Source organism: Oryctolagus cuniculus, chromosome 16, assembly GCF_964237555.1.
Source record: "Oryctolagus cuniculus chromosome 16, mOryCun1.1, whole genome shotgun sequence".
NCBI classification, from domain to species: domain Eukaryota; kingdom Metazoa; phylum Chordata; class Mammalia; order Lagomorpha; family Leporidae; genus Oryctolagus; species Oryctolagus cuniculus.
In genome coordinates, this window is record NC_091447.1 from 24,042,323 (window position 1) to 24,056,943 (window position 14,621).

General features: G+C 38.5%; 1 protein-coding gene across 6 annotated transcripts in view; it reads left to right on the top strand.

Moving 5' to 3' along the window:
* Nucleotides 1-14,621, top strand: part of BBS9 (Bardet-Biedl syndrome 9) — a 440,716-nt gene that overhangs the window by 188,946 nt on the left and 237,149 nt on the right. For 3 of the 6 annotated variants that reach the window (XM_008261624.4, XM_002713746.5, XM_008261626.4), the window contains exons 13-16: nucleotides 1,812-1,914; nucleotides 4,121-4,225; nucleotides 6,865-6,879; nucleotides 13,850-13,990. In XM_008261624.4, coding sequence (XP_008259846.1) covers nucleotides 1,812-1,914; nucleotides 4,121-4,225; nucleotides 6,865-6,879; nucleotides 13,850-13,990 — 364 coding nt within the window. The remainder of the gene's footprint in view (nucleotides 1-1,811; nucleotides 1,915-4,120; nucleotides 4,226-6,864; nucleotides 6,880-13,849; nucleotides 13,991-14,621) is intronic. The other 3 variants (XM_008261625.4, XM_002713748.5, XM_070059709.1) reach the window with 1 other exon arrangement.

Here is a 14,621-nt window from a genome sequence, read left to right on the forward strand (position 1 = left end):
AGGGTGAACCAACGGCAAAGGAAGACCTTTCTCTCTCTCTCTCTGTCTAACTCTGCCTGTCAAAAACAAAAACAAAAACAAAACACAAAAAACCCATCAAGAGGATGCTGTAGTCATACATGTTAAGAATGAACAAATTTGTTTTATGATGTAATTATTCAGTGTCCCTGAGCAAAGTTTTTTTTTTTTCTTTTGGTAGAATATTTTTATCAGGCTTATTGAGATAAAATTCACATATCATATAATTCACTCATTTAAAGTGTTATGATTAAATGATTTCTGAGATAAAATTCACATACCTTATAATTCACTCATTTAAAGTGTATGATGAAATGATTTTTAGTGTAATCACAGAATTGTGCAGCCATCACCACCATCTAATTTTAGGACATTTTGTCTGCCGTACCTATTAATTGTCATTTCCTCTTCCTCATCCTTAAGCAATTTCTAATCTACTTTCCCTATCAATTTGCCTATTGTATACTTTGCATAGAGATAGAATCGAATATGTACATTTATTTCTTCTTTCACTTAGTTCTCAATAGTCACCTATATTGTAGCATACACCAATACTTTATTTGTTTTTACTGCTGAATAATGTTTCATTGTATGCATATACCATATTTTGGGTCTCCATTTGTGCTGGACTTTTGGATTGTTTCTAATTTTAGCAACTATGGATGATGTTTCTGTGAACACTTGTGTACGAATTTTTGAGCAATGTATTTTTTCATTTCTCTTGTCACAGAATTATGAGATCTTGTAAATTTGCATTTAATTTTTTAAAGAATATAATAAATTTTTTTTAAGATTTATTTATTTATTTGAAAGTCAGTTACACACAGAGAAAAGGAGAGGCAGAGAGAGAGAGAGAAAGAGAGGTCTTCCATCCGCTGGTTCACTCCCCAATTGGCCGCAACTGCTGGAGCTGTGCCGATCCAAAGCCAGGAGTCAGGAGCTTCCTCTGGGTCTCCCATGTGGGTGCAGGGGCACAAGCACTTGGGCCATCTTCTACTGCTTTCCCAGGCCACAGCAGAGAGCTGGATCAAAAGTGGAGCAGCCGGGACTCAGTCTGGCGCCCATATGGGATGCCTGCAGTTCAGCCAGCCCCTATTTTGCTTTCCTACTAGCAATGCATGAAGGTTGCAGTTCCTCTAGATCTTTGCTGACATCTGTGATCATCTGTGCTTGTGATTATAACCATTTTCGTGGGTGTGGAGTCATATCTTCACTTGATTTTAGTTTGTATGGCCTATGGCTAATTGGGCATCTTTACATATGTTTATTGCCCATCTTTATGTCTTCCATAGAGAAAATTTCAGCTCTTTTGCCCAGTTTCTACCTGGGTATAACATTTTAATCTCTTATTTTTGGTGTATGTTGTGTTTTGTGATTACTTATATTTTCTTGGGTAATATTTCCTTATTGTTTGCTAGTAATTTTCAAAAAATGATGTTCAAAAATATTTATTTTTATTTATTTGCAAGGGGGAAGGAGAGAACGAGCGAGCGAGTGAGCTAGCTATCTTCCATTCTCTGGTTCAGGACAGGCCTCCCTGAGGGCTGTTACTGGCACTCAGTCCTGTTCCCAAGAACTCGAGCCATCACTGCCGTCTCCCAGGGAAACTGGAATTGAAAGTGAAGCTGAGACTCAGACCTAGGCACTTCAAAATGGGATGCCAGCATCCCAAGTAGCATTTTCACCATTGTGCCAAACTCCAACCTCACTAGAGAATTTTAAATACCTACTTTTGATAGTCTATGAATCTGGATAAAATACTATTTTCTGTTTAACTCTTTCTGTATCCTTAGGTCACACTGCAAAATCGAACGGTATTGCAAAAAGTCAAATTATCTATCTATGTGCAACCACCACTAGTACTGACTCGTGATCAGTTCACTTTTGAATTTAAAAGTAAGTGTGTGCATGTGTGTTTGTGTGTATCTATGTATTTGTATTTGTATGTGTGTGTGTCTCTGTGTGTTTCCGACTTGTCTACCATGATGTGAAAGGTTTCTTGTTTTGTTTTACTTTTTAAAAAATAGTGTGTTTACTTTGTGTTTATACTTCTTGTGTCAATAGTGGGGTTAAGATCTTCAAATTAATTATTGTTTTGTTTTGCTTTATTTCCTCTCTAAATATCAAGCCTGCACATCCTAGCAATGATTGTTGAGTTGAATTAATATTTCAGGGTTACAGATTTCTAAGTACTTTCTATAACTGCTTAGACCTGAAATTGTACTCAATACCATATTTTGGAAGACTTTCTTTTTTTTTTTTTTTTTTTGACAGGCAGAGTGGACAGTGAGAGAGAGAGACAGAGAGAAAGGTCTTCCTTTGCCGTTGGTTCACCCTCCAATGGCCGCCGCTGCAGCCGGCGCACCGCGCTGATCCGATGGCAGGAGCCAGGATCCAGGTGCTTTTCCTGGTCTCCCATGGGGTGCAGGGCCCAAGCACCTGGGCCATCCTCCACTGCACTCCCTGGCCATAGCAGAGAGCTGGCATGGAAGAGGGGCAACCGGGACAGAATCCGGCGCCCCGACCGGGACTAGAACCCGGTGTGCCGGCGCCGCAAGGTGGAGGATTAGCCTATTGAGCCACGGCGCCGGCTGGAAGACTTTCTTTACTTATGTTTCTTTAGTGATCTATTTATTGAATCAGTAATGTTTGAAGAAAGAATATTGGCTTTGTAACTTGACCCAAGTTTGAATCCTGGCTCTGACACTCATTTGATGTGTGTATAAGCTTGGTGTAACTACTATGGTAATCATTTGAAGCCTCAGTTATTTTAATATGCAAAAAGGGATTAATATCAATCTTAAGGGTTGTTGTGAGGATTTAATTAGAAAATGAATTAATATAAGCTATCCAAAGTAATATCTAAAATATTAGACAAGTCATAAATGGCAACTTTTAGTAAGACGTTTTTGTATAGACTCTCTGACACTCAACCCATTACTTCCAGGTTGTCATTAGGCCTCTTAAGATGATGTTCGAGTTATCTTTCAAGACTTTCTCTTTTTTTATTTAGTAAAGCCTTGAGGTAAGGCTCGTATATCAATATATCAATTAATGAAATCAAGAGCTTTTTTTTTTTTTTTTTTTTTTGACAGGCAGAGTGGACAGTGAGAGAGAGAGAGACAGAGAGAAAGGTCTTCCTTTTGCCGTTGGTTCACCCTCCAATGGCAGCCGCGGTTGGCGCGCTGCGGCCGGCGCACTGCACTGATCCGATGGCAGGAGCCAGGTACTTCTCCTGGTCTCCCATGGGGTGCAGGGCCCAAGCACTTGGGCCATCCTCCACTGCACTCCTTGGCCACAGCAGAGAGCTGGCCTGGAAGAGGGGCAACCGGGATAGAATCCGGTGCCCCGACCGGGACTAGAACCCGGTGTGCTGGCGCCGCAAGGCGGAGGATTAGCCTAGTGAGCCATGGTGCTGGCGAAATCAAGAGCTTTTTTACCTCTGTATAATCAACCTTTTGCTGAGTGTCTGGGAGATAGTGAGAACTCAAATGAATATTCATTGAATAATGAATGTATGGACATACCCTTGTAGGTGATATTCAGCCTTTAGATTCTCAATTTTTTTCTGATTTTTTATATTTCCAATTTATCATTCTAAAATACACCTGAAACATTTAAGTTTTTCAATTAAACATCTCTGTGGCCTTCTAACACAGATTGGAGGCCAAGTACATTAATGCAGAAGGAAATTCACAGCCTGCCTAGTCCTTGCATTTATCACAGTTATATCCGTTGCCACTCCTCTTCTCTAGTTGCCACTGCAGGCTGTTCCTTGTCGTGTTGTAATGGTTGAATACCCCTTTCTCTGTTCATGCAGCCTGTTTGTCTTGGTAAAGAGAAGCAGTGGTGTGAAACGTTCTGGAGTCACGCCTTAGCCCTAAAACTGTTTGTGGCCATGGCAAAGCTTCTTACTCTCTGTACTTCATTCATTAAAGATGGGGACAGTTATGCTACCTATCTTGTAGGGTTGCTGGGAAGATTACATATAAAGTAGTAAAGATAGTACCTGGTGTGTAGTGAGTGCTTAGTAAATTTTCAGTGCTGTTAATAACCATTTCCCCAAAGTGCATACTTTATAATACTTGTACTTTGCTTGTAGCCCCAGAGATGACTAGCACAGTGGCCTTTTCTGTTTATCTGAAAAGAAGTTATATGCCATCTACATTGGACGGAAATGCTGTTGTTTCTTACTCGAGACCAACAGGTAAATGTATAGTTGTTCACAAGCCTAGTCTAATCATTCCTTTAAGTTATTACTATTATAATAATTATGAGTTAAATACTGTTGTGTTTAAGATGGGAAAACATATTATAAAGTATATTTAAACAAAAACATTTTCCTTTTTACTATTAAACTGAATTATGTGTCTAATTTTATATTTTGTAAGTAATTAATGAGTATTTAGCTGATATACATATATAATGTGTGGTTCCTTCTTTTTGGTGAAATCTGGTATATTTTTATTTCCACTTGAAGTATTTTATCTAGTCAGACTTCACTTATTTTTTTTTTTAAGATTTATTTATTTATTTGAAAGTCAGAGTTACAGAGAGAGAGAGAAAGGTCTTCTATCTGCTGGTTCACTCCAGATAGCCATAATGGCTGGAGCTGCGCTGATCTGAAGCCAGGAGCCAGGATCCTCTTCCAGGCGGGTTCAGGGACCCAAAGACTTCCATTTTCTACTGCTTTCCCAGCCCATAGCAGAGAGCTGGATCTTACGTGGCGTAGCTGGGACCTGAACCGGCATCCATATGGGATGCCGGCACTGCAGGTGGCGGCTTTGCCTGCTATGCCACGGCACCAGCCCCATCAGACTTCATTTATTTGAACTAAAGAAAATTCTAGCCTGAATTGATAAACAAAAGAATATTATCACAGTAATTGCAATATTACAGTGGGATTACTCTAACATTAAGTGGTATTCAGAGTTTTAGACCTATTTAAGTGACTAAATAAAATGCTTTAGTATCTTATTTGTTAAAATGCTTAAGAACATATCTGTTAAAATTTGGTCTGTATTTTTTCAAGAAGCTTTAAAAAAATGTTCTGGGACTGGTGCTATGGTGTAGCAGGTCAAGCCGCCATCTGCAGTGCCGGCATCCCATATGGGCACTGGTTTAAGTCCTGGCTGCTCCACTTCCAATCCAGCTCTGTGCTATGGCCTGGAATAGCAGTAGAAGATGGCCCAAGTGCTTGGGCCCCTGCACCTGTGTGGAAAACCTAGAAGAGGCTCCTGGCTTCAGATCGGTGCAGCTCCTGCCGTTTCAGCCAACTGGGGAGTGAACCAGTGGATGGAAGACCTCTCTCTCTCTCTGCTTCTCTCTCTGTAACTCCGACTTTCAAATAAATAAATACTTTTTTTAAAAAAGGTCTAAAAGGTTGTCTCATTCTAGGTGAGATTCCAATATACTTTTTTCCCCCTGTAGTGAATTCTTCATTTTGACAATTTGACAGTCAGTTGATTGCTAAGAAAGAAGATTTAGTGGTAATTTAATTTCTTTCCTTTAAAATTTTAAATATTAAGGATAGTAGAGTATTTCATCAATATCAAATTTGGGTTTTCAAAAATATTTCTGTACAGTTTTCTTGGTTTCAGAAGTTTAAAAAGTGCTTTATTCCTATTTTTTTCTACCATTTATGCCTAGTGGCTTAATTGGCAATTTTTTTTATCCAAGTGAATTTTCTATCTTATTTATTGATGTCTCTATACTCTGATATATGACTTTTATGACTTCACTGTTTATTCCTTCTTGATTTTTAAGTTATTTTGCTTTAAAATGTATTTTTTTAGTCAGAATTGACTACTTTAGTTGTCTATCATATTTTCAAAACTTGAAGTTATGTAAATATTTTTATGTTTAAATGGCTTTGAAAAAGCTGGTTTCATAAACAAGTGAAAACTTCACAAAGGATTTTAGGAGTAATGGACTTTTTGGTTGTATATTTCTGAAAAGAACATTAGGATTTTCACTGTGATTTTGAGTTGGGAAATATAGTAGTGAGAAGTAATTGGTAAGATACCTCAGTCATTTAGCATTAATTATGTATCTCAATAACCTTGGGCCTTATAGTACCTTACTTGTTATTCTGTTGAGTATAAAGTTTTAAAGACTGCTGATGCCATAAGTAATTGTCTCATTGATTTTCAAGGAAAAATAGTGACAGTTTTTGGAAAGAGTCTTAAAATAGAAAAGTGGGTAACATAAAGTGGAGAAAATGCTTAAAAATAGACAAAAAGTTAAAGTTGTAAGAACAGTGTGTGAGCTTATTATTGCACATGCCATTTTGACAATTATGTTTTTCTTTAGAATTTAAAAATTATTGTTAAATCAGGGAGCATAGGTAATAATTGGTTGAAAGTATATTAAAGGCTAACATTAAAAAGCTTATAAAATAAAGGCATACTAAGATCAAACCAAATAAAAAACAAACAAAAAGAAAAAATTTGGCTTAAAATATTATTATGAATTTTATGTTTCATGCAGGTTTTTTTTCTTTGGATGCTTTCAATGTCATTTACATATGAGTCATGTTGGCTGGATCATGTACCCTTACTTTATTTTTCTTTTTGGTACATTAGTTTAAATGTTTCAGTTTAGAAATATAACTCTCTCAAGGAGTGAGAATGGGAGTACAAATATATTGTTAGATTTTGTTAATTCATGTTATACATTTCAATTTTGACTTACTTTACTTGTCTTTTATTAGAGGGCTATTTAAGCCACCTGTGGGAATTTTGAAAATTTTCAGCATATGTGTGTTAAATTTTGTTGTAAGTTTGCCATAGATAATTTGTTGCATTCTTTCTCCCCTACTCTTTTTTCATTGCCTCTGATGAATAGATCGAAATCCTGATGGTGAGTGAAAATATAATTTAGGAAAAAGAACAAGTTTTAGAACTGTGGTTGTTTAACTGTTATACTATGAATAAATTTTTTGCATTGACTGTTATTTTAACTTAAGAAACATCTTTAGTATAAAAGTGACTTGACCCTGATATGGAGAGCACAATAGATATTTGCCTAGATAATTGTCATTATTAGTTATTTCAGTCATGAGAAAGAGTGAAGTTCGGAATAAGAACAGAATTGAGTTTTTTGAAATACATCACAGGTGTCACTGGCAGTTTATTTCTGTAAGTCATTTGATATTTACCTGCATGCCCTGCTATTTTAATTTGCTTAAAATACAGAAAGAATAATAGGTGCTTGTTATGGAATTCTATATTGTCTGTTTTATTAAGTTGGTGTGCTCTACCATACCCATCCCTCTCTCTCTGATAAGAATGCTGGGTGCGCTGACTCTGTGCGACTATTTGTTGTCTTGTTGGGAAGCTGCAGGGGATCCTCATCTGAGATCTGACCCCCTTGAACTTGCTTGAGTCAGTGTTAATTGTTACATATTTTGTTTTCTGCAAATCCTTTGTTTATTACTTTGCTATGATACTTACTGTTTGAGTTTCATGACATTTGTTCCTTAGGCTTTCCTAGTACATTTTCAGCTCTTTGAGGGTAGGGATCAAGTACTTGTCTTTGAATTGTGTAATGTCAGCCACATAGGGGGCACTGAAAGCATCTCTTACTTTGATTGTTTTTCCTTGTAGATGTAGACTTCATATTGTGCTTTATCCTTATGAAGACAAATTTTAGAAAGCAATTGATTAATAATAGTTAAATAAACATCATTAAAAAGTTTAAAAATACAGTATTTACTCAAGACAGTTTTGTTGATGCCAACAACCTGAGTTGCCAAGCACGTATCACTATAATATCTGGAAGGTGGATATGTATTTATGACAAATGTTTAAAACAGAAGTAAATGTTTACTTTAATATCATAAAGTGCACCTGTCTAGCTGGAATTTGGGTAATTAAAAACTAACCTACTGAGGCAGACTTTTAGCATAGCAATTAGGATCCACTAGTTAAGATGCCTGCGTTCCGTATCAGGGTGCTTGGGCTCCTGACCACCTCTTGCTGCTGTTGCAGACCCTGGAAGGCAGTGGTGATGACACAAGTAACTGGGCTCCTGCCACCCACATTGGAGACCTGGATTGAATTCCTGGCTCCCAGCTGTATTGTGGACATTTGGGGATTAAAGCAGTGGATAAGATGCTCTCTCTTTCTGTGGCTCCTGGCCTCTCATATTAAAAAAAATAAAAAAATATCCTGTTATTAATGGTGAATACTTACATTTTCATTTACAAGATTATGTATTAACTAATAAAATTGTGGACTAAAGTTTTTAAAGCATTGTATTATTATTTAAATAAGTTTTAATTTAAAAAATGCTGAAGAGTATTGCTGAAATAAACGTATTCCCTCTTAATGTAAATTCAGCAGAAGCCATGAGGAAAGAAAAAAAATCACAGTTTATGGAAATTCTAGTTCAATAGAAAGGTAAAGCTGGTTTTATAATATTTTCTGATATGTTTTAAAATCATAATTAAACTTTAGGGACTAGAGTTAATGTATTCAGCTGCACTAGTAGGCAAGAAAATAACATGTTACCACTGGGGTCTTGCATACAAGGCTTCCTATTTCAAAGACTGATCCCTTTTATTGTACTGATCTGTTCAGGCTGTGTTGCAGATAAGCAGTTCTGCTTTTACATGTGGAAAAAGAGAAGCAGCAGGAGGTTTTATGTTGTCCCATAAGAATTAGTCTCCATTATTTCTGCATTAAAGTTCCATGACATGGGCAGTGTAAAACATGACTGCACATGAAGCACAGTACGGGGCCAGACATAACAGGAAGGGATCAAGGAAGTCCTGGCTACCAGACCTTGCTACTGCTTTGGGCCTCCTTGTTTTCAATATGAAATGACTCTAGCAGGCCCCTGGAAAGAGTTCTAAAGGCATTACAGAGATGTGATACACACACACACACACACACACACGTAGTTATTTTACATACATATTCTGTCTCTCTCCCTCTCACTCTCTTTTAAAGCACATTTTAGTTTCTCATTTGACAGTGATACGGGCCTCTTAGGTGTGCCAGATGTAATTAGTCTCTCTCCCTGGAAAAATTGTTCTGTCAGGGCTGGTTTTGATGTGAGTGTTCTGGGTGTTTTTTTGTGATTAATTGCAGCATAGAAGTTGCAGCTATCTATTTCCTCCAGTAGGTTAGGGGAAGGGACGTGTTTGAAGAAGTTACTATATTTGGTAGAAAAATCATAGAACAAAGTCAATCTGATGAATGAGTAGGCCAATATTTGAGTAAAATAAATGACGAAAGTTATCTTTTTTCTAACCATAAGGCTCAGAGTCGAATAAGCCAGAAATAGAGACTATGTTGCCCACTACACAGAGATAATATTGCTGATGGTAGGCAAAGTTAGGACCAATTAGACTCTTTCAGGTTAGTTGAAAGCCATTCTGTGAACAGCCGTTGAAAGTCTTTGAATACGTGCAGTTCTCTCCTATTGTAGGCGCAATCATGCACACTCCCACACGTACCTCTGGGAGTGTTTGCCTTCAGATCCTTTGATGCAGTTACAGTAGCAGGAGCAACTGGAAGCCAAGTTGACACTTCAAGTTTCTCAAGAGAGTATAAATTTCAATAGAATCGGCCGGCGCCGCGGCTCAATAGCCTAATCCTCCGCCTTGCGGCACCGACACACCAGGTTCTAGTCCTGGTTGTGGCGCCGGGTTCTGTCCCGGTTGCCCCTCTTCCAGGCCAGCTCTCTGCTATGGCCCGAGAGTGCAGTGGAGGATGGCCCAAGTACTTGGGCCCTACACCCCATGGAAGACCAGGAGAAGCACCTGGTTCCTGGCTTCGGATCAGCGAGATGCGCCGGCCGCGGCGGCCATTGGAGGGTGAACCAACGGCAAAAAGGAAGACCTTTCTCTCTGTCTCTCTCTCTCACTGTCCACTCTGCCTGTCAAAAAAAAATTTTTTTTTCAGTAGAATCTACTGAAATTTATACTCTCTGATAAATCCCACATCTAAATACTAGAGATTGTAATTTGGAGTGCTTGCATTTTAATTTGAGGGGGAGAAGTACTGTAAAATAGCGACATTCTCGTTTAACTCTTAAAGTTATGATTTTCTTAAAATGCTGTCTAAACCATCTCATACTCTTCCTCTAACAGGAAAACTTTTCAAGTTGCCATCATTTAAAGAATTGCCACAATCATTTTATTCAGTATGAGTGCCATCCTTTTTCAAAGTAACGTTTCCTGAATGTCCTATGAAACAGGTTTATAATTCCTGGAGAGAAAAGAAATCCTGGAGAGTATCTACAAATCTTCACAACCTCAGACCTTGCCCTCGTGGGTGATATTGCCATTAGCTGACTGTGAATTGAGTTGCAATGTATTTTCCTTGTTGGATTTATTAGTGCCTGCAGTCCAATTGCTTTGATTTCTGAAAGCTTAAATACACCACCAGTTCCTTCACCGTTGGGCTCTTCAGGAAGCCAGTGTTGTTGACCACGTTTACTTTATTTTTCAATGTGAAGTCAGTGAAGCACCTGCTCCAAGTGAAGCAGAGGCCACAGCTTTCGTATTCTAGTTTTAGAACATTTACAGTCAATTTTTTGTTTGACCAATTAGCTCAGAATTTGGTTGAAAGTATTTAGAAGATATCTCCTTTTTTTGGGCAAAGGTAGAATTGTCAGATAAAGCAGGTTTTTTTTTGATACATTTTTAAAAAATTGAAGATGGAGTGGGTGGTAGTGCAGCAGTTAGAGTCACCACTGGGCACTCACTGGGGTGCCGGATCCCAGTCCTGGCCACTTCACTTAGGTCCAGCTTCTTGCTAATTCACACCCTAAGGAGGCAGCAGGTGATGACTTAAGTACTTGGGCCCTTGCCATCCCCATGGGAGACCTGGAATGAGTTCTGGGCTCTGGGCTTCAGCCTGGCCCAGCTCTTTCTGCTGTAGGCATTTGGGAAGTGAACTAGCAGAACAGTAGCATGGAAGATTTTTTTTTTTTTTTTTTGACAGGCAGAGTGGACAGTGAGAGAGAGAGACAGAGAGAAAGGTCTTCCTTTTTGCTGTTGGTTCACCCTCCAATGGCCGCCGCGGCCGGTGCGCTGCAGCCGGCGCACCGCGCAGATCCAATGGCAGAAGCCAGGTACTTCTCCTGGTCTCCCATGGGGTGCAGGGCCCAAGCGCTTGAGCCATCCTCCACTGCCTTCCCTGGCCACAGCAGAGAGCTGGCCTGGAAGAGGGGCAACCGGGACAGAATCCGGTGCCCCGACCGGGACTAGAACCTGGTGTGCCGGCGCCGCAACCAGAGGATTAGCCTAGTAAGCTGCGGCGCCGGTGCATGGAAGATTTAAAAAAAATTTTTTAAAGATTTATTTATTTATTTGAAAGTCATAGTTACACACAGAGAGAAGGAGAGGCAGAGAGAGAGAGGGAGAGAGAGGTCTTCCATCCGCTGGTTCATTCCCCAACTGGCCACAACAGCCAGAGCTGGTCCAATTTGAAGTCAGGAGCCAGGACCTTCCTCCAGGTCCTTTCACATGGATGCAGGGCCCAAGGACTTGGGCCATCTTCTACTGTTCTCCCAGGCCGTAGTAGAGAGCTGGATTGGAAGTGGAGCAGCCAGGTCTTGAACTGGCGTCCATATGGGATGCTGGCGCTTCAGGCCAGGGCATTAACCTGCTGCTCCACAGTGCCGGCCCCACGCATGAAAGATTGATCTCTGTCTCTCAAATAAAATGAAAATAAATTAAAATTAAAAATTAAGAAAATGAAAAAGGCTTCAGTTTCCTTGTTCTTCCAGATAGTATCTATTAATTGAAGCTGTAACTTTTTTATTAATGCAGAAATATATTCACTAGGTATATTTGTATAATTTGGGAGTATATAGAATAACTATATAATATATATAACTATATAATATATAGAATAACTATATAATATATAACTATATAATATATAGAAAATTTCCTTAAAGTTACAAAATGTACTGCTCTTCAATTCTATCTTTTTTGTGGTGATCCTGATCATTGTGGTTTTGGTAATATCTTAGATCGTGTTACCATAATATTTTGAGTTAAAACATTTCATCATTGTAAAGTACAAGTACACATGCCTCTAAAAATCTCACAGAATGTCTAGAAGTAATAAATGGGAAATAAAATGTCAGGGACTTTTTTGAAAAGACACTGGTAATAATTTGCATCCAGGATTTCAGGAGAAGTGAGTTTAACATCTGTGGGTTATGAACAAAAATGAACTAGGTAAAATTTGATGGGTAATAGATTATGTTGAAGAGAATGACAAATATGCTTGCAATTTCCTGAAAAAGTATTTAATTGACCTCATATGTCAATGTGCTTGCCACTACTGATGATCTCTCAGTGTCCTGGTGGTAGGTAGTCTAGTCCTGAAAGGTGTACTCCAGCTTGCATGTGGAGAAAGTCACACAACCCCAGTTCACATGAACAAAATAGATGGCCAGTTCTAGGACTCCTGCTTGAGAATCATCATCTCTGAATTTTATGCTGTTTGCTGGCTCCACTGTAAAGAAATAAAGGCATTTGTATGTGGAATCATTAAGTAGATAGGCCATTTTGAATTTTCACTTATCTTCAGCAGTGTGTGAAGGATTCTGTATATTACCTTTTTTTTTTTTTTTTGACAGAGTGGACAGTGAGAGAGAGAGAGAGACAGAGAGAAAGGTCTTCCTTTTCCATTGGTTCACCCCGCAATGGCCGCTGCGGCTGGTGCGCTGTGGCCAGCGCACCGTGCTAATCCGAAGCCAGGAGCCAGGTGCTTCTCCTGGTCTCCCATGAGGGTGCAGGGCCCAAGGACCTGGGCCATCCTCCACTGCCTTCCTGGGCCACAGCAGAGAGCTGGCCTGGAAGAGGAGCAACTGGGACAGAATCCGGCGCCCTGGCTGGGATTAGAATCCGATGTGCCAGTGCCGCAGGCAAAGGATTAGCCTAGTGAGCCACGGTGCTGGCTGTATATTGCCTTTTAAATTCATCTGACTCAGAAACATAAACCTAGAATAAAAGGAGAGCAAACTAAGGTTGTAGAGCTCCTCAAATAGATTTATAATAGAAAGCCCAATTTGCTTTGGTTTCAGTCTATGTAAAAATATTGAAGGGGGTAATTTAAAAAACTTGAAAAATTCTGATGTAAACTTCTTCCTTTTTATTTGTGTATTATCTATTTTAATATGTGTACATGATTGTTGAAAAGCTTTGATAAGTAAATGACTAGGTGAACCATTCCTAGTGTGACTTACAGTCATTTGTAAAATTGAATGACTCGAGAACAATTCAGTTCATGTGCAAGTGATCTTAATACATTATGTACAATGGAAATGGGCTTTACTAGAACTTCAGTAGAGCGAATTCTGCTTCCTCATGCTTGATTGAAAAGTATTAATAAAATTTGTATCCCCAGTAAGTAAAAACTGCCAAAAATTAAAATATTTATAGGTAGAGAAATTTCTAGATGTGATCATAGAGAGTGTTAGTGATAGAACTTTGTATTCCGGCTCATTTTAGCTGGCAGTCTTGGGTTAGGGTTAGGGCTTTGCAGGTCTTAGTTCACTAATTGTATGTAAGGGACTATAGCGTTCTCTATGGAGTTCAAGTGTGGTGATTTAAAAAAATATGCTACCATTAAAGATAGGCTTCATGCTCACGCTCCTTTTAAGATTTTATTTTTGCCTTATACTTTCTAACAGTAGTAAAAAGTATGAATTATGATAATACTTTATAGTTAATTTCATTTATGCTACATGAAATGGGAAGGTGAAAAATTTGCAATCTAAGATATTTTGCTACTGAGACTATCAGTAGTACAACTTTTTCTTTGTCAAATTTATGAATCTGTGTTTCTCTCTTTTATTTCAGGCATTCCTCGCGTTATCCAGTGTAAATTTAGACTTCCCCTGAAGTTAATCTGCCTTCCAGGTCAGCCTTCAAAAACTGCAAGCCACAAACTAACTATTGATACCAACAAACCTCCAGTCAGTCTTCTCAGTCTCTTCCCAGGTAGGACTTCTGCGGGAACCTCCCTGTAACATCTGGAATGCTAAGAATTTAGAAAGGAATCCTTCATCAGCGGGTAATGATAGGGTAATTATCAGATAATTGTTATGTAAGAATATAAAAATGCCTCAAGAATTTTTTCCTTCTTGTTTGCCTCTTCAAAGGCAAATAACTTATATCAACAAAGAACACGCTGTACTTTTAAAGGTTTGATTAAAATTATTATAATCATTATTTTGCTTCAGTGTTCAGAAATAAAACATCAAATGTTTCTTTATAGACTGGACTCTTTTGGCTTGGAATGTAAATATTTATTAGCATCTTTATTGTAGGTTTTTAGATATATCCCTTTTCTAAGTATATAAATATTTATTATTCATCTTTAATGTAGTCTTCTGGAGATGTATCTTTTAAAAGTATATTCTCATGCCCCTACAAAGTAATCCCATAAATCTGTGCTCTTTGTGGTTTTGCCATCTATGCAGTTGGAAAGGGTTTGTGTTCAGTTTGTAGCTCAGAGTATGTAGAGCACCACAGTGAACGCCGAGAGTAATTTGTGATGGTCACTTTCTCCAGGTGTCTGTTTTCTTTTGATTGACTTAGAGAATAGAGAGGTTTTGATTGGTCTTTAGTA